Genomic DNA, 21,497 nt, shown 5'->3' on the forward strand with positions numbered 1-21,497 from the left:
ATAAGGCCCGGCTTTCACCAAAGCGGAGCGGAGCAGAGAAGTGTGTTGAATAACCAATCAGATTTCATTATTTACACTTCTCGTCTCCACTCCGCACAGCGCCGCATTGGTGGAAACCGGGCCTTAAGCTTTTGATTGTTGTCACACCCAGAAAATGTTTATTTCAATTTGGTGCGGTAGAAAGAACATGCTCTAAGAGCAGGCTTGTAGTATATTAGGCTGGTAGACGTTGAAAAAGTTATCAGAAAATTGAAAAATGTGCCCTAAAATACTTTTGGTTCTGATAGAATTTCTTAGTCATGAATGTGACTAGTTGAAATAATTACTATTTTTTTACGGGATTTTAAATCATTTTATTTTTATTTATGCAAATTAATAGTGTCCATTCTGATTCTCATGTAAGATGGATAAAGCAATACGAAAATACATTACATGTAACACGATAGTTTTCACTTAAATATTTTTTTTGCGGATGTTTAACACTGATAAAAATAGCCTATTCAGGTATGAAAGTATGAACATCAAGTAATGTAAATTTAGTTTCAGTCTAGTCACCGCAATATTGATTATTGTAAATATCGTATTGTTATCTCCATCCCGTATAGTCTTCTTCTTTCACTCTATTGCACTTTTAAATGCGTTTACACTTCATTGCACTCATTTTTCTTTTGCATGTTTCTTCCTTTTTTAACGCTTGTCTATATTTCTTTTGTTGTAGGTATGATAAACATGGGAATGCATTTTTAACATAGACTGTGATAGCGGCCAGTTCGACTCACGCGCAAGACTTAGTATTGTGCTTAGTGACTCGTAATAACCGCCAATGACTTTAAGTTTATTTATTGTTAATCGTTTATTAGTATTAAATCGGTAAAGTGGTCAGTAAACAAAGGTGACGGAACACTAGGTGAGCAAAGAGCATGCATGCATCGCTTGCGATACACACCGCTTGTAGCCGCCTCGTTCGGGGAGATGTTATCAGTGTATGCGCAACGTGCAGGGGCTGTCGAAGCGGCCCTGGGGCCTGAAGTTGCGCCGGGGCGGCAGCGGCGGCGCCGGCGAGCCCAGCGCCGAGGGCGTGGTGACGGAGCTGCGCCCGCCCGAGCTGTCCGAGCCCGCCACCGACGTCACCGTGTCGCCCGGCGCCAGCGCCACGCTGTCGTGCCGCGCCGGCGCCGCGCGCGCCGCGGCTTCCTGGCGCAAGACCGCGCCCGAGACCCGCGCGCTGCGCCACGGCGACCGCTTCGCCATCTCGCTCGCGCCCGACGGGCTCGCCACCCTCACGATACACGCGTGCCGCGCGTCCGACGCCGGCGTCTACTGCTGCCTCATCAGCAACGAGCTGGGCGGCGTGCAGACTTCGGCGCGGCTGACGGTGGGCGCCGGCGGAGCCCCCGGCGTGCCGGCCGTCCGGGCGCATCCCGGCGGCGGGCTGGTCGTGCAGTGGGACGAGTCGAGCCCCGCGCATCTCGAATACTGCCGCGTCGGCGAGGGCGAGTGGCGTCGTGCCACTGAGACCCCGGCGGCTGCCAACACCTTGGCCCTGGAAGAGTTGCCGGCCGGCCAGTACAGCTTCCGCCTGGTGTGCGCCCGGAGCGGGGCCCCCGGGGCGGCGTCGGGCCCGGCCGCGTGCGGCGGCGGCGGCAGCTGGCAGAGGGAACAGTTCGGGAGGAGATACAGCATCGAGGAGGAGATCGGAAGAGGACGCACGGCGCGAGTTCTGGCAGCTCGTGACACTGGAACGGGACAACGAGTGGCCTTGAAACAGGTACGCACGTATTTTATATTCAATTCAGCTGATTGCAAATTGTCTAATTTTAACTGACTATAAAACGCAGAAAAGATTGAGCTTTAACTTATCTGTATCATTTTAGTTTATATTTTTTCAAAACTTTAACTTGTTACAATCATATTACCTATCAATCATCAGGTGCTGGCGGGGCGTGGTGCGGACGCAACGCGCGAATACCGCATGCTGTCGCAGTGCGCGCACGGCGGCGTGGTGCGCGCGATGGCTCTATTCGCCGACGTGCCGCGAGCGGGCGCGCACACGCTCGTGCTCGAGCTAGTGGGCGGCGGCCCGCTGCTGGACTGGGCGCAGGCGCACCCCGCGCTGTACACACAGCAAGCGGCCGCACAGCACACGCGACAGCTGCTGTCCGCGCTGGACTACCTGCACGGGAACAATATCGCACATTTAGACGTGAGGGTGAGTACCTGTAGGTCTTAAGAACTTCGTAATTCGTGCTTGAACTAGTGGGCGGCGGCCCGCTGATAAACTGGGCGCAGGCGCACCTATCGCTACTTATACACAGCAGGCGGCTGCCCAGCACACGCGACAGCTGCTGTCCGCGCTTGACTACCTGCACGGGAACAATATAGCACATTTAGACGTTAGGGTGAGTACACTTAGGTCTTAAGAACGCACTCGTTCTTGAACTAGTGGGCGGCGGCCCGCTGCTAAACTGGGCGCAGGCGCACCTGTCGCTACTTATACACAGCAGGCGGTTGCCCAGCACACACGACAGTTGCTGTCCGCGCTGGACTACCTGCACGGGAACAATATAGCACATTTAGACGTGAGGGTGAGTACCTGTAGGTCTTAAGAACGTTTTAACGCGCTCGTGCTTGAACTAGTGGGCGGCGGCCCGCTGCTAAACTGGGCGCAGGCGCACCTGTCGCTATTTATACACAGCAGGCGGCTGCCCAGCACACACGACAGCTGTTCACGGAAACAATATTGTGCATTAGGCCGTTAGGGTGAAGTACACTTAGGACTTAGGAATGCTAGTAATACGTTGGAGCTGAGGATGGCAGCCCCTGCTAGACTAGGGGCAGGCGCGCACAATAACAGGCATAATTTCCATTCAGAAATACTATTCACACGTCTTTTTGTCATTTGTTTTGTACTGGAGGAAAAATCGTTTTTTAGGTCCTTTTTTCTTCAGATTGCCTTATTTCCCATTTTAGTATCACAATTCAATTTTTCCTGTTTTAACCCTTAACCAGTACTAAAAAAAAGTCATTGGTTTTCCGCCGTATCTTCACAGCACAAAGTTCAAATTGATGTGGGTCCTGTGAACTAGAGCCTGGTTAAGGGTTACGTTTCAGAGGGAGTCATTCGGTGGGTTAAATATAGATTTACTGAAATTAAAAGTAAAAAGTATTCATTACTAAAAGATGTCACATTGTGCAAATTATTCTGGCGGTCTCTGCACTAAGCAGGAAAGCTTGTATCGCAGCGGCCAATACGAACAATTACCTAGGTACCTTAAAAATAATGACATCGGTCTTGATAGGATGGGAATGTTTAAAAACTAGTTAGGCTTAACATTTATAATGTGTTAAAATATAGTTTATACAGGGTGTTAGGTAAATGGGTATATGAGCCGACACTAGCCCATGTTAACATGGGCATATAAATGGTATGGTGAAGTCAGAAAAGACAATGCCGGAAATTGGCGTCTTTTTTTTTTCGCGCGGCCATCGACCAAACTTTGTTTTTTGATTACAAAATAGTGTAATAAACCAAACTTACTATGACATGTATACCTCTAAACTCAGTCTGAACTGAGTTACGAGCATTAGAAGTTTGATGATTTTCATACTAGATTTGCTTTTTGCGCGCAAAGTTTTGTAAGAAATTGCAACAAAATAGTGAGATTGTATGTGTCAACAAACAATATCATCCATTAAAGGCTCCAGACATCAATATGGAGCAGAATCAGCGCAATAAAAAAATAGCGCAATATTTTGTTGCAATTTCTTACAAAACTTGCGCACAAAAAGCAAATCTAGTAATGAAAATCATCAAACTTCTAATGCTCGTAACTCAGTTCAGACTGAGTTTAGAGGTATACATGCCATAGTAAGTTTGGTTTATTATACTATTTTGTTATTCAAAAACAAAGTTTGGTCGATGGCCGCGCGAAAAAAAAAAGACGCCACTTTCCATACAAAATCTGGCATTGCCATTTGATATCATCTTTTTATTTTTTTTAATTTTCATACAAAATAAATTTTATAAAATCCGACTTGTTTGAAAATTAAAATAATTAAAATGAAGATATAAATTTTCTGACTTCACCATACCATTTATATGACCATGTTAACATGGGCTAGGGTCGGCTCATATACCCATTTACCTAACACCCTGTAGACTTTTTTTAAATTATTATTATAGCTTTGTATTCCACATTTTTTTACATTTTCATTCAATTAATATAGATTTACTGAAATAAAATTGATCGGTCGTCATTTGGTATAGTGGTTCAGAACGGACTACTATGCCGAGAGGTCCCGGGTATGTATAATTTAAAGAAATAAGTATTTAAGTATGTTTATATCCGTCGTCTAGTACCCATAGTACAAGCTTTGCTTAGGTGTAAAATGTCCTAGGATATTTATTTAAAACTAGCTGACCCGGCGAATTTCGTACCGCCTTAGCGTAGAGATTTTCTTTATATTTTTTTCCGTAAAAAGCTTGTACAGAGTATTAGAAAACTACAAAAAAAATCAGCCAAATCGGTCAAGCCGTTTTCATGTTATGTCGTGACAACGGAAAACGGGTTTTATTTTTATATGTATAGATGGTATCTTGTTGCAGCCGGAGAACATTCTAGTAGAGCTAGGCGGCGCCGCGCCCCAAGTGAAGCTGATCGACCTGGGCTGCGCGGCCGAGGGGGCGGCGGGGGCGGGCGGGGCGGGGCGCGACGTGCTGCCGCCGGCGCCTGCGCAGCTGGAGTTCGCGCCGCCCGAGTGCGTGCTCGGCCGCCCGCCCGCGCCCGCCTGGGACGCTTGGGCGGCCGGCGTGTTTCTATACGTCTTCCTTACTGGGGTGAGTATTATGTATAGTATTACCACAGAATAATAATAAGTACTACGTACAGAAGTTTTACTTCGCGAAGGTATTTAAAAAAATGTATGCTCAATGTCATTAACAATATGGTGTAATTTAGCCTGTCTCAAGAGTCAAGCACCATTTTGTTGACAAACGTCAGTGATCGGCACTGCGCCGAAGCTATAGGGCTGACTTCGGTAAAATGATGAGGTGCCAAACTGCGGAAAATGGCGAAGGAAATACATGATTTAGCATGAATTATCATGAATAATATTAACTACTTATTTACCTCTCAGTGTCTTGAGGCAACTTAAAAAAGTACATTCTGTGTTTTTATTATTATTTAGGCAGTTAAATACTGCACAGTATTTAGTACACCATTTTCTTTATTTTCTTCCATCATACACAAGAATACGCGTGCGTGAGTCAATGTTCGCTCGTATGTGAGGCCTTGTCGAATAGTATCCTGTAGGTGGGCCATCGTGCGTGTTTTGTTTTCGATGTAAACTCGCGGAGATGAACAGGCCTGGTATTACTAGCTTTCCGCCCGCGGCTTCGCCCGCGTTGAATTTTGTCTGTCACAGAAAAACTTTATCGCGCGCGTCTATGTTTCAAAACCTGGTGTAAAACTATCCTATGTCCTTTCCTGGGACTCAAACTATCTTCATGCCAAATTTCATTAAAATTGGTTTAGGCGTGAAAGCAAGACAGACAGACAGAGTTACTTTCGCATTTATAATATTAGTATAGATAGTATAGATTTATCACCCACTTAAGGCGCTTTATATTTAGACAATTGCCGTGCGCTTGCCGTGCGTTTGCAAGACCGCACACTAATTATTAGTAATTGAAAATTTTATTCCGACGCAGTTGTCATACAATTTACCATATGCGGTCTTGCAAAGGCACACCAAGCGCGCGGCAGACGTCTTAGTCCAGTCATTATAGTAAGTTCACCTCGGAATTCGAGATACCCAGCTGTAAGTCTGTAAATACGTGTATATTGACACCCTAAAAGTTGTCTCAAAACCTACATATGGTAGGGTGTAAGCAACTATTAAATTTCAAGGTCAACGGTCACAAAAATCGGTTTTTTGCGCTTTTTTTAGAAATATCTCATTACCTATGGGTTTTTCGCTATTTGTATTTATTATCAATATTGTAGAATACTAAATTCTCTACAAATTTTGTTTAAAAACTTTTTTTATACGGTGAACCGTTTTCGAGATAGAGGGCGGAGAGCGCGCGGTCACTGCATCACTTCAGGTCTACTTGCACTGGGGCGGCGTGAGCGAGCGCGCGCAGCAGCTGATCCGCGGCCTGCTGGAGCCCGCGCCGGCCGCGCGCCTGCCGCTGCGGGACGCGCTCGCCGACCCCTGGTTCGATGAGGTGAGCCCGGCACTAGTGTCTCACTGAAGCGCGACGCCGCTTCCCGCCGGGGCACTGGGGCGGCGTGAGCGAGCGCGCGCAGCAGCTGATCCGCGGCCTGCTGGAGCCCGCGCCGGCCGCGCGCCTGCCGCTGCGGGACGCGCTCGCCGACCCCTGGTTCGATGAGGTGAGCCCGGCACTAGTGTCTCACTGAAGCGCGACGCCGCTTCCCGCCGGGGCACTGGGGCGGCGTGAGCGAGCGCGCGCAGCAGCTGATCCGCGGCCTGCTGGAGCCCGCGCCGGCCGCGCGCCTGCCGCTGCGGGACGCGCTCGCCGACCCCTGGTTCGATGAGGTGAGCCCGGCACTAGTGTCTCACTGAAGCGCGACGCCGCTTCCCGCCGGGGCACTGGGGCGGCGTGAGCGAGCGCGCGCAGCAGCTGATCCGCGGCCTGCTGGAGCCCGCGCCGGCCGCGCGCCTGCCGCTGCGGGACGCGCTCGCCGACCCCTGGTTCGATGAGGTGAGCCCGGCACTAGTGTCTCACTGAAGCGCGACGCCGCTTCCCGCCGGGGCACTGGGGCGGCGTGAGCGAGCGCGCGCAGCAGCTGATCCGCGGCCTGCTGGAGCCCGCGCCGGCCGCGCGCCTGCCGCTGCGGGACGCGCTCGCCGACCCCTGGTTCGATGAGGTGAGCCCGGCACTAGTGTCTCACTGAAGCGCGACGCCGCTTCCCGCCGGGGCACTGGGGCGGCGTGAGCGAGCGCGCGCAGCAGCTGATCCGGGGCCTGCTGGAGCCCTCGCCATTGAACATTCAAAATCAAAAATATTTATTCAGTTTAGACCACAAGTGGCACTTATGAACGTCAAATATAAAAAAAGAAAAGGTAGCCCTTATGGGGCACTTTACATGTCTCCTTATCTTTTGGGCCCTACCAGCGCTTCGAGAGAAACATATGGCAAGTGCTGAGAAGAAACGCCGGAACAAACTCAAACAAAAATGAATTCCGGATGGATCCAGTTTATTCTGTAACCTGTTATTGGTTCCTCTTGAAAGAGCTCGTAAAGCACTTTCTGGACCTGTAACCAGTTTTTCGATATCTTGTATAGTTTAGAAATAATCGAATGAGATCACTTATCGTTTCTACCCTGTATAGTCCTTAGTGCTAAAATGGCGTGGTAACAGTGAGCGTCAGCAGACGTCATAATAGACTACCTGATTACTGATAGATCCAAGAAGCATGCGCAGGCACTGGAGTGACATCAGCGAGCACTCACTCACGACTCACTTGTCGAGACTGATATTTCATCCGTTGCGCGTTGTTTAACGGCTGTCGATTTTTATAAAACAATTAACATTACCTGGCTATTTGTTTCGACCTAACTGCAAAGCGGAATAAAGAAATGATCCAAACAAAAAGTCATTTTCTGATTGTTATTTCCAAACACGCTACCTATTATCACTTTCAACGATTACATCCGTTACAATGTTAACCTGTTCTTCTTTTCTTACAGGCGCCACCAACTCCACTATCGGCGACCCAACTGAAGACTTTCCTGGACCGACGAAGACCGGCGGGGCACGGCAACGCGCTGCACTCGCTGCGGTCGCCCGACACCTGACCGCGCGCGCGCGTCCTTCCCGCCTCTATCCCTTGCCTCGACGCACGCGCACACGCCGACACCACTGTGGTACAGTACGCATCTACAGCGAACATTATGTAAGCACGATTTTATTCATCAGTCATTTTAATACCCAGCACAGTTTTTTTTATAATACTCAAAAATATTAAATTAATTAACTTTATTTACATGAATCAGGGATTGGTAGCGGTGACTCATTTTATTACGAGATACTACTGTGCGAAGCTATATGTTGTGTATCTATACACACGTTACTTTCAACTATTACCCAAGTAATTGTCACATGTCCATGATTGACTACTGTGATCTAAACTGGCATACATAACTCTCACAATGCCATAACTGTCACGGCCCAATTTCTGAGTTGTAAGTTGGCAATAAAGTACTACATAAGTTTTAACTACCGACAATGTTCCATTACTAGAGTATCGGTTGCATGCAACTGTTATATTTTGGATTAGCGCCGGGATCAGTGGGTGAAAAGCGTATTTTTTGATAATTAACAGTGTTGCTATGAAAATATTAAATACATTCACGTAGAACGAAGTTCGCCATTCACTGCGTTCGTTGAATGATACTTATTATTTATAATATACACTGTTAGACACAAAAACTGCATCAATTTAAAGATAATTATTTTATTTTATCAAAAGATTATCTTAAGTTAATTCTTTGAAATGGTTTTATTTCGTACGATTATACACGCATGCGGCAGTCTGTTTTTTAAATTATGGAAAAATGAATTTATTAAAACAATTTTTGGAGCCTATTATGAGTCATTTAGTATGGTTTGATGAGTTTTTGTGCTAGATGATAGAAAAATGAGCTTTTGACACGAGTCCCATCGACTCGAAACATTTATCTTACGTTCGAATGTATTGTATTATAATTTTATAAATCGGTTTTATCTTTGTGTATTTTATTAAGGACAAAGGCGCGAGCCAAATCTAGATCTTATTGAGCTTTCATTCGTACACTCAACGTAGATTTATTATTTCTGTAAGTAGTATAGACGTCCTATAGTCAATGTGCCCACCTGTCGAGTTCGGTATTTTAGTTGCATAAAATTACTTCGTGGCGTGTTTTGGAGATATTTACCGAGGTTTGACGTACGCCTACTATTAATTAATAACTAAATAGTTGTCAGTATTTCCTTTGTGCCTTTCAAAAATAAACCTTTTGTGTTCCAATGAAATTGTATTGCACACAACGTTGCTAAACATAAGTAAATGGTTGTACACGTTTGATCGTAGGGTTGCAGTGAAGTTTGCTGGCGTAACTTTGTGATGTATAGAGTTTGTATGAGTTTCTAGAGCGGCCGATTTTAAGGAAAGTGTCTGTGATTTATGCTAAAATAATATTTCATGCTTATTCATAATTTAACGTATGTACTTGTTAAATACTATTACATTGTATATAGCAGTAAGTATTAGCGCGTAATGTTTGTCCTAATTTGTGACCAAAATGCAAAATTTTAAGTATGTAATTGAATCAACATGAATTGGTATAAGTTTCATGTTAGGTATTAATGTACGTCTCTCACGACCCCGTGTTAGGCGCTCGCGGCACTCACCAACTTTAACTATGAAAATATATGTTACGAGATTTTGTATGTAATCGTTAGTTTGTATTTCAACCGATATAAAAATTATGTAGATTTCAGATGACATCTAAGTTAAGGCTAAGTGTATTGTTAGTCGTCAAATATAGTAGGTATATCGCGATGTATCTAAACAATAAAATTCATGTTCTAACTACGGATTGTTGATCATTATCAGAAACATAGTGTGTCACAAATTTCACTCTGTCTGTATATCACGCGTGTTCCGCCTCACACATGTCCTGAACTTCATAGGTACTCAACAATTCAACAGCGAAGCGAATTGTTTCATTTACTGACACTCTTAAGTAACAGTTTACTTACATAATAATGATGAATGCGTTTGACTCTTTTTGAAAATAATGTATACTACGTAGTAAAATTATGCTTTTATTGGAAAGAGTCAAGCAAATAATACATTGTATCTACGCATCCAATGATGTCTTTAGTATTTCTTCCTTTACATAGCCTTATTATTTTATCAATTATAACTACTTTCCTTTTAAAAAAATAAAACTTCTTTTTTACTGACTTTTGCTGAACGCTCTATCTTTAACTTCTTTGCTTGCGATCTTATCTATAACATTGTCGACATAAAGCATAAGTGCTACATTCGTATATTCAAAATACATTCCTTCTTCAATTCGCCTCGTTCTGAACATTTCAGTCCGGACAGACATCGCATTACTCATATCAGCTAGCATTTGCCGGAAATAAAATATTATTATATTTTTTATAAATGAACCTAATCGACTTTGAATTGAAATAACTATACAGGTTGATCCTAGAATATGGTAACTTTAGAAGTTTGAGTTTAATTCGACGTCGATTACGTATCGGGTCACAGAACAGTAATTTTATCATGAAAATGTTTTTATTCGTATTTTTACAATTTCCTTTTATCTGTCAGCGAGCTACATGCCAGTGTCACTTCTAGGTATCAAGTTTTTAGTACTGATGATGTAAACTTTATGAAATAATTATATAATTTTGAAAAAACTATTGTTTTATTCATGTTTATACCTATTATAATCTAGGGATGAGTTGCACCACCAAACATTACCATTAAGCCTTTTTTATGATTTATGACAGATTTTTTACTTTTGTTAAAATTAAAGTAGGATGAACTAAAAATTAATTAAGATCTAAGAATCATACGATATGAAATGTCTTCTATAATGAAACAAAAATGTTTAGATCACAACATTTATTTATAAATAATTCATAATAAATAGGGCATTGTATTCTTATGAATAGTGAGACTAAAATACTGTAAGAAAATTAGAAAATCGGTAATTAAAATAACATATTTATTTTTATCGCTATTACATTAGGGTTTTATTACAAGATAAAAATACGTCTGTCAGAAATAATGACAACAATAACACATTTTTAATCTATGGTTCATTTGGCATAGGTATAATTTTGTAAATGCAAGAAAATTCGTATGTAAAGATAACTAATACTGGATACGATAGCATAACAAAATATAATTACTATTAATATTTTCCTATTAAATTTATTCGACTAACTACACACATCAAAAAGCTAAAGGCGATTGAAATTCGTTAAAAGACAAAAATTACGAATGTCTAGTTTCTAAAGATTTGAAAATATAATATTTCGTAGCTATTAAACTATTACGTTCTGGATTCTTGCCACGTCTACCAGGGACACAACATACAACTAAGATGATAAATATTTAAATTATGAGAAATTCTTATTCACTCAGGTGCTAAATACTGATACGCCTACGTGAGTTCTTTGGAAAACAATATTCACTGGAATGGTGTAACGAGATATTTGCTCAGCTCCAAAAAAGTAAAACCTGTTACAAGTCACATCCATGTTAGCTGTACGCCAGCCGGACTAACAAACCGTTCAATTGTGTACCATAATCTAAAGATGACAAAAACAGATCGCAACCTTACAAATCTGAAGCCACTATCATAAATTAATTAGTGTCTACTAAATGTTAATTCTTACTGGAGATGACTATAATAAAGTTTTGTGACAGATTCTTCAATTACTATAATTAATTAATACACACAAATACTGAACTGTCCGGATTTTTACACAAATCATTACGTCATGATCAAATATTTGAGATTTTTGGAAAGAATGTAACTGTTAATCCTAATAGTGGAATATAATTTAGTTATGTCATATAAGTAGGAACCACTTAAAATAAAATAAAATCTCAGTCGCTCTTGCATCCTATTTTGATATGGCAAATCAAGAAAGCTTATGAAGAGCCTAATAAAAGCACTGGCAAAAATACTTTTTCGCATAAAAATCGTAAATAACTTTTTTCTAGAACAAACCACAGCTCATTGATCTAATAGAGTGCACAACTACCAATCTTTTTTTACCACAAAGGTATTTTCAACAGTTTTCTCTTCGTGCGTTACATATTTGGAATTTGCCTTAACATCGTGCGCCTCTACTGGGTTCATCGCTAGTTCTCTGCTAATACAAAAAAGTTTGACGAAGTGTTGTATTGTCTAAAAATATTTAACCATGAATGGCATGATGTCATTTGAAGCCGGTTTTTCGACAGTACAATAAACTTAGTCAAGTTTTATGTAATGCAATTGATGGGCGCTTAGAACTTGATACCGTCCTGCACCTGGGCCATCAGATGCGCGGACTTTTGCAACTGCGCAGTCTCGGTGTCGGTGAGCGGCTGCCTGATGACGTCACACACTCCTGCGGCTCCCAGAACGCAGGGCAGCGACAAGAACACCTCCTCTTCGATACCGTGCTCACCCTGTAAGACAAAAACTCGGTCAGGACCACTTGTTCAAAATGTGCAAGCTTATCTTAGATTTGATGCGTTAATATGATAAGAAAGGATAATGACATAGCAACTTGGAATTAAACCTTGGCCTAAATAAACTGACAGATAAGTCAAATGCCTTGATGTGAAATGCTTCATTTACTAGTCCGACCAATTTTAGCAGAGCTCCATGATGGATTGGATCCTGCGGTAATTTAGCAACATTAGACCTAGAATAGATAACTTCTATTTGGCGATCATGCTTACCTTCAAGTAGGTGGAGACGGCATGCACGCTGTTGGCGTTGGAGAGAATGGCGCGAGCCAGCTGCGAGAGCGAGAGGCCGATAGCCCAGGAGGTGTAGCCCTTCAGCTTGATGACCTCGTAGGCGCTCTTCACCACCATCTCATGGGTCTCCTTCCAGTTCTCGGGGTCGGAGTCGGAGCCGATCTTGGGGTTCAGGTCGCTGAGGCGCACGCCGGCGATGTTCACGCCAGACCACACGGGCACTGTAGAGGTACGATAGCTTTATTTAGTGCCAAATGATTTGCCAAGGCTTATTACCATTACTAGTTAATGATATTTTTATACTGAACAGTAAGTGAACTCTATAAGAATGTCGGCATCAACTAGATTAGCGGCGTATTGAAAATCAGAACGTCATCGCCATCGTGGGTGAAGTCAAAAGTCACGTAAGGCTGCTTCAAACGATTAATGGTCCTTCGAGCCGGATCGATGTCTGCTTGAATGATTTTGACACTCACCACTGCTGTCGCCGTGCTCTCCGATGATGTAGCCGTGGGTGGAGGTGGTCGCGATACCGAGTTTCTCTGACAACAGGTAACGGAAACGCGCCGAGTCCAGGTTGGTGCCGGAGCCAATGACGCGGTGCTTTGGCAGGCCGGAGATCTTCCACGTCACGTAAGTTAGGATGTCCACTGGGTTGCTCGCGATGATGAAGATGGCGTCTGGGCTGTATTTCACCAGCTGGAGAAAAAACAGGTGGTTCAAAATTCGTTTGTCACTGGGGATATTTCTGAAACTGGGGGCCAATTCTCGTGCAACCTCGTCTCGTGAAATCTCGATCATGTTTATAATGTGCTGGTACTGAGGACTGGTCTAAGTTTCAGCTCATAATGAACATTCCGTCGACATCATATTTGGCAATTCGTATGATGATTCTTTTCCAGAAAAAATATGTGTTCGTATACTGAGCTAACTTTTTACTGATCATCGAGAATCTTTCTACAACAAAAAGATGTTTCGGAATCCATTTAAAAGAACATATAGGTGCTATTTGTGTCTGACCTGGGGGATGATGATCTTCAGCACGTCGGTGTTGCGCTGCACCAGGTCCAGGCGGCTTTCGCCCTCGCGCTGGCGCACGCCCGCCGTCACGATGCACAGCTTCGAGTCCGCGGAGATCGAGTAATCTACAAGCAGATGTTACAGGGTTTACTCAGTCACTACATAACAGTACAAAGGCTTTCCCCCGGGAGAAACTTGACCTTCACTGGTTGGGTTTGTATTGGCGGTCAAGCTGTAGATCCTGGCTACACACGAGTTGCAGCGGTGGGAACGAGTGGGGGAAATAGGCTAGTTGCCTAAAAAAATTTTTTTAGTCCGTAATGTTTAATATCAAAAAATATTGGACACATATATTTTTATTTGTCAATCTAACAAATAATTACATATTTATGGTGCGTTGAAGTTGCGCACGACGTCACAACGTGCGGCATTTTTAAGCAAGCGTTGACGTCACGGGCCTCTTCTTATGAACTTTGGGGCGCTTTATCTCTTTAAATTTTCATTAGTTTGAAAAAGTGAAAAATACGTGTAGAGTATTTTTTGATAAGTTAACTGACGGACTAATTAAAACTCTTGCTTTTTGACCCAGGCAACATCCCCATTATATTACATAACAGTACAACCCGTTCTAGCAAATTGCGTTTGTGCACCTCGCTGGAATGCGACTCTCCCTCCCACTTACCAGAGCGTCAATGTGACGTCACCGTTACCAGGTTCGGGGTAACTCGATCGGGTTGTATGTTCCTGAGCTTATCAGCGTTTACACATTACGCTACTTTAAGTAAGTAATCGTGCTAACTGCTGCATTTTTGTCACCTCAAAACGTCTCCGAGAATTTAGATGTATTCCAGAAGTTCTGCGTAACTGAGTATACTCCTGTTTCCTGCTGTGGTTTTGTTACTACAAAACGTCAGTAAGACTTCAGATGTGCTACAGACATGTCCGAGACAGCTCCGTTACGTCACATGAAGCGTCTCGCAATTTATGTGTGGGTAGATCTTACACATTCAACTTCCTGAAGACTTCTAGTGAAATAATTGACGACTTATCTTAAATCTTAATCTGTTATTCGCTTTTTGTATATCTATGTTTTTTCTATTTTTCATGCGAAACAAATAATCTGTGAGCTTTGACGATGGCTCTGGGTGGTACCCGTGGATATAAATCAGTGTCGCGACATACACACGTCATGTCAAATTGAGCGGGTGCCTGTTTGGCACAGAAATGATCTTTTTTGTTCTGCCTTTATTTTGGTAACTATAAAAATTACTTTCCTTTAATTTTTGCAACTAAATTACAATAATTCATACAACAGCCATTAAATCAAAATTATGTAGGTAACTTTTGTTTTATGTAGGTTAATCACAACTGCTAACAAAGCCATGTCAGCTGTGTTAATTATGTAGGTACTGTGCCACAGTCTAAAATGCATTGTAGTTACACTAGTCAGCATTCAGGATAATATTAACATCCTTAAATAAACTCACATTATTTATAGTAAGGGACAGAAACTTAAATAAACTGGCCTGACATAAACAAAGACGGCAGACTTGTTTCACGGTCATTGTTAGTACAAACTGCAATGTCATTAGTACGAGTATGACTCGAATATTTCGTAATCGTTTTAAAAGTGTGATAATATTGTTATCTTTCAGTACCGAAAGGACATAAGTGTTAAAGTTACCGTGTAACCCTGGATCTACAGTGTGGGAGTCTGGAGTGTGCATACCCTGGATCTACCTGGATGAGTATTGATGGATCTGAGCTGTTACCTGCGATAGTTAGCGATGGAGCGTGCTATGCTCGAAATTTCCCTACGTGATCAAATCAGAGATGAGGAGAACCAAAGTGACTGACATAGCCCGCAGAATCGCTAAAATCAAGTGGTAGTGGGCGGGGCACATAGCTCGTAGAGCTGATGGCCGCTGGGGCAGGAAAGCGCTTAAGTGGCGACCACGAGTCGGAAGACGTAGCGTGGGTAGGCCTCCCACTAGGTGGACCGACGATCTGAAGGTCGTGGGAGTTTCCTGGATGAGAGCGGCGGAAATCCTTGGGGGAGGCCTTTGTCCAGCAGTGGACGTCTTTCCGCTGAAACGAACGAGCTGTTACCTGTGCTAGCCTGGATCTTGGCGTTCCTCATGAAGGCGGAGCCGTGCTGCAGGTCCATCATCTCGCCCTTCAGCTTGTCTGCCATCACGTCCACCATGGCGATGTTGTTGGTGACCCCCTGTAACGAGCGGGTAAGTCGTACACGTACATTTCACTGGCTTTATTTTTATGCGTAAATTTTTAGGTTTCCCATGTATTGAACAATCGTACCCTTTAATCTAATTGAGGGTAGATGTAACTTGGAATCATATGTAACTAAATCAACTAGATGGCTGAAATGATGATGAAAGAACAACAATAATTATGAGGGGCAGTGATAATAATGTGGGTTCTAAATAACACTTTGATAAAAAAAATACGACGGTTGGTATTAATTATTAGAAGAGTTAAAAGTAACTAATGAAATCAGTAAAGTAAACAAGCGAAATTTTCGATCCCTAATTCGGCTTATAACTCAGACTAATATGAGTTAATCTTATTAGTGGTAAGGTATTTACCAATGGATATTCGTGCCTGTGCGTAATAAATAAATTAGATACCTGTCTGGGTATTTGGCTTTAAAAGCGATTTTGAGAGTGCTGTATTAGGACTATAAGCATTACGCTATTTTTAATGTAACGATATGTTTTATTTTTATTACAAGTGAGAAAACCTGGTGAAGAAATAATATTTAAAAAAAAGGAAAATGGATAACTAGTTAACTTTATTTCATTCTAAGAAAGACGAAGAAACCAGACTTAGTCGAAATTATTTTGACCTTGGTCTGGCTATACCCTTAGGAAATACGGAAAAAATCGATACAGTACCGACATGCGTGTTTAGGACATTGCCCTTCAAGTGATCAGTAATTTAATATTTCATATTGCTTGTTGTATTTTAGTCCACTGGATTTCATCAATCAATATTATGCGTATGTTTTGGAAAAATTGTTTACCTTTCTTTAATAAATATTAAGCCTTTTTTATTAAGCTCTTCTTCACTGCTAATATTTTTATTTTTTCTCTAGTTTCTAAAGTCTACAAAGACTTAACCTTGATTTCTTTCTCGACTGCGCAAATAAAATTTCAATAAAGTAAACCAATCAACTTCATACCAATCAACTTATTGACAATTTAATATATCTTGATTACATTAACTTCTAAAAAGAATATCAATCTCTACATAAATTTCTGTGTAAGTTTTCTTCACAATTTCATTTCATACTGATTACAAGTCCTATCCATAAAGCATCTCATTTCTTTCATTTTTGCGAATTAATGAATTGATAGAATTGCTACGCATTTGTAAGTATTCAATATTCGTCTTCAAAAGAAAATATATTTAATGATTTTAATTAATTAAAGAAGCCATAGATCAGACATCTTATTCTGTAATAAATAGCTTTGATCATCAAATTAATTATTGATTTATTGGAAGGACTTATATTTTAATTAATTAAGGGAATTGCAGATCAGACATTTATACAGTAAACAGCAACTTTGATCATCAAATTAGTTATTGATTTGTTGGACGGACTCGTAGATTAAAATGTGTCGTAGATACATTTTCGTAGTGAATATCAGATAGGCGGTTCAGCGACAATGACTGCAAGGACTAATCGCTAGCAGACTCATTAATATGCTATTATGCTAGTTAAGTCACATTGTCTGAGTGCATGCGAATGTGCCTCGTATAAATAATTCATGGCCATGCCACAAGTGGTGCTTACCGTTATGGTGACCAAAGGGACACATATTTATTTATTTACAGCGGATATGGATGAATAAAGTAATACAGCAGGAACGTTAATGAATCTGATTTCGATGCACATTACTCCAGCGGGATTTGAACCAGTACCTAACATCGCAAGCGTAGTAGTAATGAACACGAACCACCGCCCCACATCATCTCCGTTAGAAATATTTTATCAGTAGGTAATAACTCTTAAATAATTGTAAAGGCAGTTAAATAAATGTAATGTCTGGAAATACCAGTTATTATGATTTTCACGGTAATAAGCAAGAAATATTGAATAATTTTAAATCTTCGAGATTAGGTATATTAGCTAGCATTTTATCATAATAATGAAATCCAATTAACTACGAGTAAGTAATTCAAATATTATTTACGATCAGAAATTACCTTTTAATAACTATACTTAATTAACGAGTCCTTAAGTATTTCAGTTAGTTACGAGAGCATACCAAAACTGTGTTAGGTACCTACGTTACTCTTTGAATAAACGCAATTGAACGCCTGACTGTGCCTAATAAATATTGTCCAAAAAAATAGGAATGTACCATTACGAATTACGTTAGTAAATGGTGTCGTGGTCAGTTTCAGGGAATTCGTAAAATCTAATGATGAGATTTACGTCCAAAGTTCAAACATAAGTCGTTATTTTTTTTTTTCTGAAAACATCTTAAGAGATTTTTGTGAATCCGAAATAAATACCGATTTAAGCTTAAGAAACACCTGTCTGTTAAAGTATTTGCAAACCAGTCCCATTGCAATCGTAGGTAACTTGTTACGTTTCCTGAGCATTTTATGCAGCATGTCTGAACGAGGTACTAGTATTTATTATACATATATTTATACTCGTAGCACTAACCATTTTGATAAGCAAATATATTTTTATTCTTTCCTATTAGCTCGTAAATATAAGATGCTTTAATTTAGCAGCCGACTGCTGCGTACGGTGGCAGCGCGCCAAATCTAATTTTTTACTTTTTCACATGTAGCTCTATCGTTTGGTACTTTAATCTGAAACTCTTTCAGGGCTTTATAGACTAATATTTTTACAGAATTAGAAGATTTTTTTGAAAGTGCTTATCTTTACTATTTTCGCTCAATGAGAGCTAAACATTTTGAATCTACATAGTGCACATTCTAATAGTACAACCACGCCAAAAAAGTATAAAATTACTATCCAGGTAACTGAAGACATTTTTGCATCTGCTTCTTGCAAACTTTTTTGCCGCCTGTGACTTGGGACCGGTGGGCAGGTCCCGAAAGCGCAGATGCAACAAGTTCATTCAAGCCAAACAATCGCAGCCAGCTGTTTGAGAGTTCATAACTTTTAAAATCCACAATACAAAGTTTTGCAAGCACTAGGCATAATAGTTATATTAAATGATAAAATTTTATAACTACCCCAGGCAACTTAAATTACTATAAAGATTAAATGTATGTACATAAATAATGTGATATTAACTTTTGACCGTGATTTCGCCTCCGTGAATTTCAGTTTGTTACAGAATAACATTATTATACGTGTGACCTATTTTTAAAACCGGAAATATTCATGTTAATTAAAATTGTTATTTCCTGGACCTTAAACTTCATCAAAATCTTTTCAGTGGCTTAAACGAGCGTTAAAAGGTAGAGACACAGTAGTAAAGAGTTCCTTTTGCATTTAAATAAAATAAAACATTAAGTGTGGTTATGCGTGGAAAGTGTGGTCTGGCCTGGCATTTAAATCTTTGGATGCCGAACATCCAGACACAATGTATGCAGAAATGTATTGTTTGGGGTCCACCGGTGATCCCCACGGCGTCCCACGTCGCGACCTATATCACTGACCTGGGTGAGCAGCGAGAACACGGCGGCCATGCCGACCTGCCCCACTCCCACGACCGTGACCTTGTTCCCCGTGTCGTCCATTTTGTCCTGCACGGGCTGGAACAGCTTGTCGATGGTCGCCATTTTCCCTGTACAAAACAAAATATTCAGTACATTTTACGAAGTTACGTAGGTACTATAGATAGCTGGTCTAATAATATGAATAGCTTAATAGGATACGTGTTTGGTAATCTAAAGTAAGTTGTTCAGTAAAATTGGTAACTTAGCGAGAAGTAAATTAACTTATGTTTTTAAATGTTGCAATCAAATAATTATGTTGAGTAATTTTGAAAATAATTTTACCTAAGTAACATGATAATTAATTTCTATGTATTTTAAGTACTTATTAATTCATTGAGTCTGCATCAACAATTGTATTATAATTAAAAATTAAAATTGTAAAAAAACAACAAAAAAGCTATACCTTTTTTTTTGTCAAGCTTAAACTAAGTATTTGGTCACCACTTTTTTGCAATTTAATTTTCATAGAATTAAATGAACTGAAATAAAAAAATGTAGGTACCTACTCAGGCAGGTAATTAAAAATAACTAAACTAATAGGTGAACGAACCGTGCTAAATACAATACTGTGCGCTCCGCAAATAAAATATCAACTGTTGGATCTAAATCAGCGGCTGATAAGAGCCGGGAAACCCTAGCTAGGTAAATGCATGCGATTTATAAAGTGCATTATTATAAAAATTGTCTCCCTCGATGACAAGCATTTTCTGCTTTTCCTTGAAGAAGACTGATAGAGATTCGCACGCCAGAAAAGTAGAGAAAAACAAGACTTACAGCGTCCACCATTGCAGTGGTGTACGTGATTGTTTTCAGCCATTATAACAAATTGTTCAACTAATCCAGATGAACAAACACGAGATCAAGATATCGAAAAAATTCGAAGAAAGTTGAACACAACCACACTCATGAAAACGATTGACCGAACTGAGATCAGCTGGGATTGACAGTTGAATGACCGATTGAAGGGTCTCAATCTGAACCGCTGTTGGATTTGACCGGTTAGCCGGGTCGGTATGTACTGAATGAACCGTCGGGGGACGCGAAATTATATAGAGTGTGGTCGAAACGGTAGCTGTGGGGAGTCACGCACGCGCAGGCTTCCCCGGTGACTGGGCCTTTAAAAATATACATTTCGCAGAAATCTTTGAAATGATTGCGCAAATTAATTTGATATAAGTCCGATAAAAATTCTGAGATTTATAGAGCTATAGAAACATACATATTTATTTTATAGAGCATTCAGTTCGCAATTGCCGTGATAATTTAATTTATTTTACTCGAGTTTAACAACTCGTGGAAGGATTTCGTTTTCCTTTAGCGGCGCTTACATTATTGCATGCTTTATTACCAACCCACGCCGATGACGTCATTTACGCGTCAGTCCAATGATAGACATGTCTCTCCCTAGCCCAATGCTCGTCATTGACCTCTATCTGCGGTTATTCCCATCAGCTATTTATTTATTATAGCGAACAGAATTCACTTTCCTTAAGCCATAACATAACGGAAAATAAGCCAGGTGAAGCAAAATAAATAACAAACGCACTAAGTAAGTACCTACAGTTTTTGCGCCTGAATTCATTTAAATTTGATATTTTCCCCATTAGGAGTGGGCTGACTAAACAATTTCACGAAGTTTTTGCGATACGCGCGGACGCTATCTTGCCGCCTTTTAGAAACATTGAAATAAGGAAGTTAAAATATTATTTCTTTTTTGTACGTCAATGCAATGAAACAATGAAAATTATAGCGGAACTAACACAAAATAAAATCAAACACATACTTAAATATGTAATGACTCTACCATGATAATAAATTATAATTTTTCAAACAATATTCACTTTGCATCACATTTCAACATAATAATGTTGTCTGCATCATAGTCGTTAAGTGCTTGATTTACAAGGAAACGTTTTCCTAGACTACGAGTTCAAACATTTAAGCTACTACCTACGCCCAATAAAGTTTTATCAAAACCGGCCGGTTTCAGTTGGGCGCGGCGCGAACTACACCAAACTTTTAACTGAATACATGCGATTGGTAGAGTTTAAAGCATGATGCAACAGTTGCAGGAATCGCAAAATTATTTACTTACTGAATAAAGTTGTTGCGTCGCGTGTGTGTATGCCGGCACGTAGCTGCTGGGACCGCGAGTCTCGCTCGACTCTTGTGGAGCGGAGCCGGCTGTTTCGCTGCCGCGCTCCGTGAGCCAAGGTGACCTTCAACACTCCGTT

General features: G+C 41.1%; 2 protein-coding genes across 3 annotated transcripts in view; one reads left to right on the forward strand and one right to left on the reverse strand.

Moving 5' to 3' along the window:
- Positions 1-10,216, forward strand: part of LOC114352899 (kalirin-like) — a 28,918-nt gene extending 18,702 nt beyond the window's left edge. Inside the window, exons 7-13 of the mRNA XM_028304660.1 lie at positions 1,001-1,768; positions 1,931-2,209; positions 4,607-4,837; positions 6,107-6,229; positions 6,412-6,561; positions 6,744-6,893; positions 7,718-10,216. Coding sequence (XP_028160461.1) covers positions 1,001-1,768; positions 1,931-2,209; positions 4,607-4,837; positions 6,107-6,229; positions 6,412-6,561; positions 6,744-6,893; positions 7,718-7,825 — 1,809 coding nt within the window. The 3' untranslated portion in view covers positions 7,826-10,216. The remainder of the gene's footprint in view (positions 1-1,000; positions 1,769-1,930; positions 2,210-4,606; positions 4,838-6,106; positions 6,230-6,411; positions 6,562-6,743; positions 6,894-7,717) is intronic.
- Positions 10,217-10,798: 582 nt separating this feature from the next.
- Ldh (lactate dehydrogenase) lies at positions 10,799-21,458 on the reverse strand. Of its 2 annotated transcripts, none has more exons than XM_028304663.1 (7): positions 21,359-21,458; positions 19,204-19,331; positions 15,643-15,760; positions 13,534-13,658; positions 12,990-13,212; positions 12,493-12,734; positions 10,799-12,216 (listed from the first exon to the last, which is right to left on the reverse strand). In XM_028304663.1, the coding sequence occupies exons 2-7, from the start codon at positions 19,324-19,326 to the stop codon at positions 12,052-12,054; spliced, it is 996 nt and encodes a 331-aa protein (XP_028160464.1). In that variant the 5' UTR covers positions 19,327-19,331; positions 21,359-21,458; the 3' UTR covers positions 10,799-12,051. The 2 variants fall into 2 exon arrangements, with proteins under 2 accessions (XP_028160464.1, XP_028160463.1); XM_028304662.1 differs by lacking the exon at positions 21,359-21,458 and adding an exon at positions 20,038-20,288.
- Positions 21,459-21,497: the final 39 nt, after the last annotated feature.

The sequence above is a fragment of the Ostrinia furnacalis genome, unplaced genomic scaffold, assembly GCF_004193835.3.
Source record: "Ostrinia furnacalis isolate ACB-3 unplaced genomic scaffold, ASM419383v2 OfSCF1473, whole genome shotgun sequence".
In the NCBI taxonomy this organism is placed as follows: domain Eukaryota; kingdom Metazoa; phylum Arthropoda; class Insecta; order Lepidoptera; family Crambidae; genus Ostrinia; species Ostrinia furnacalis.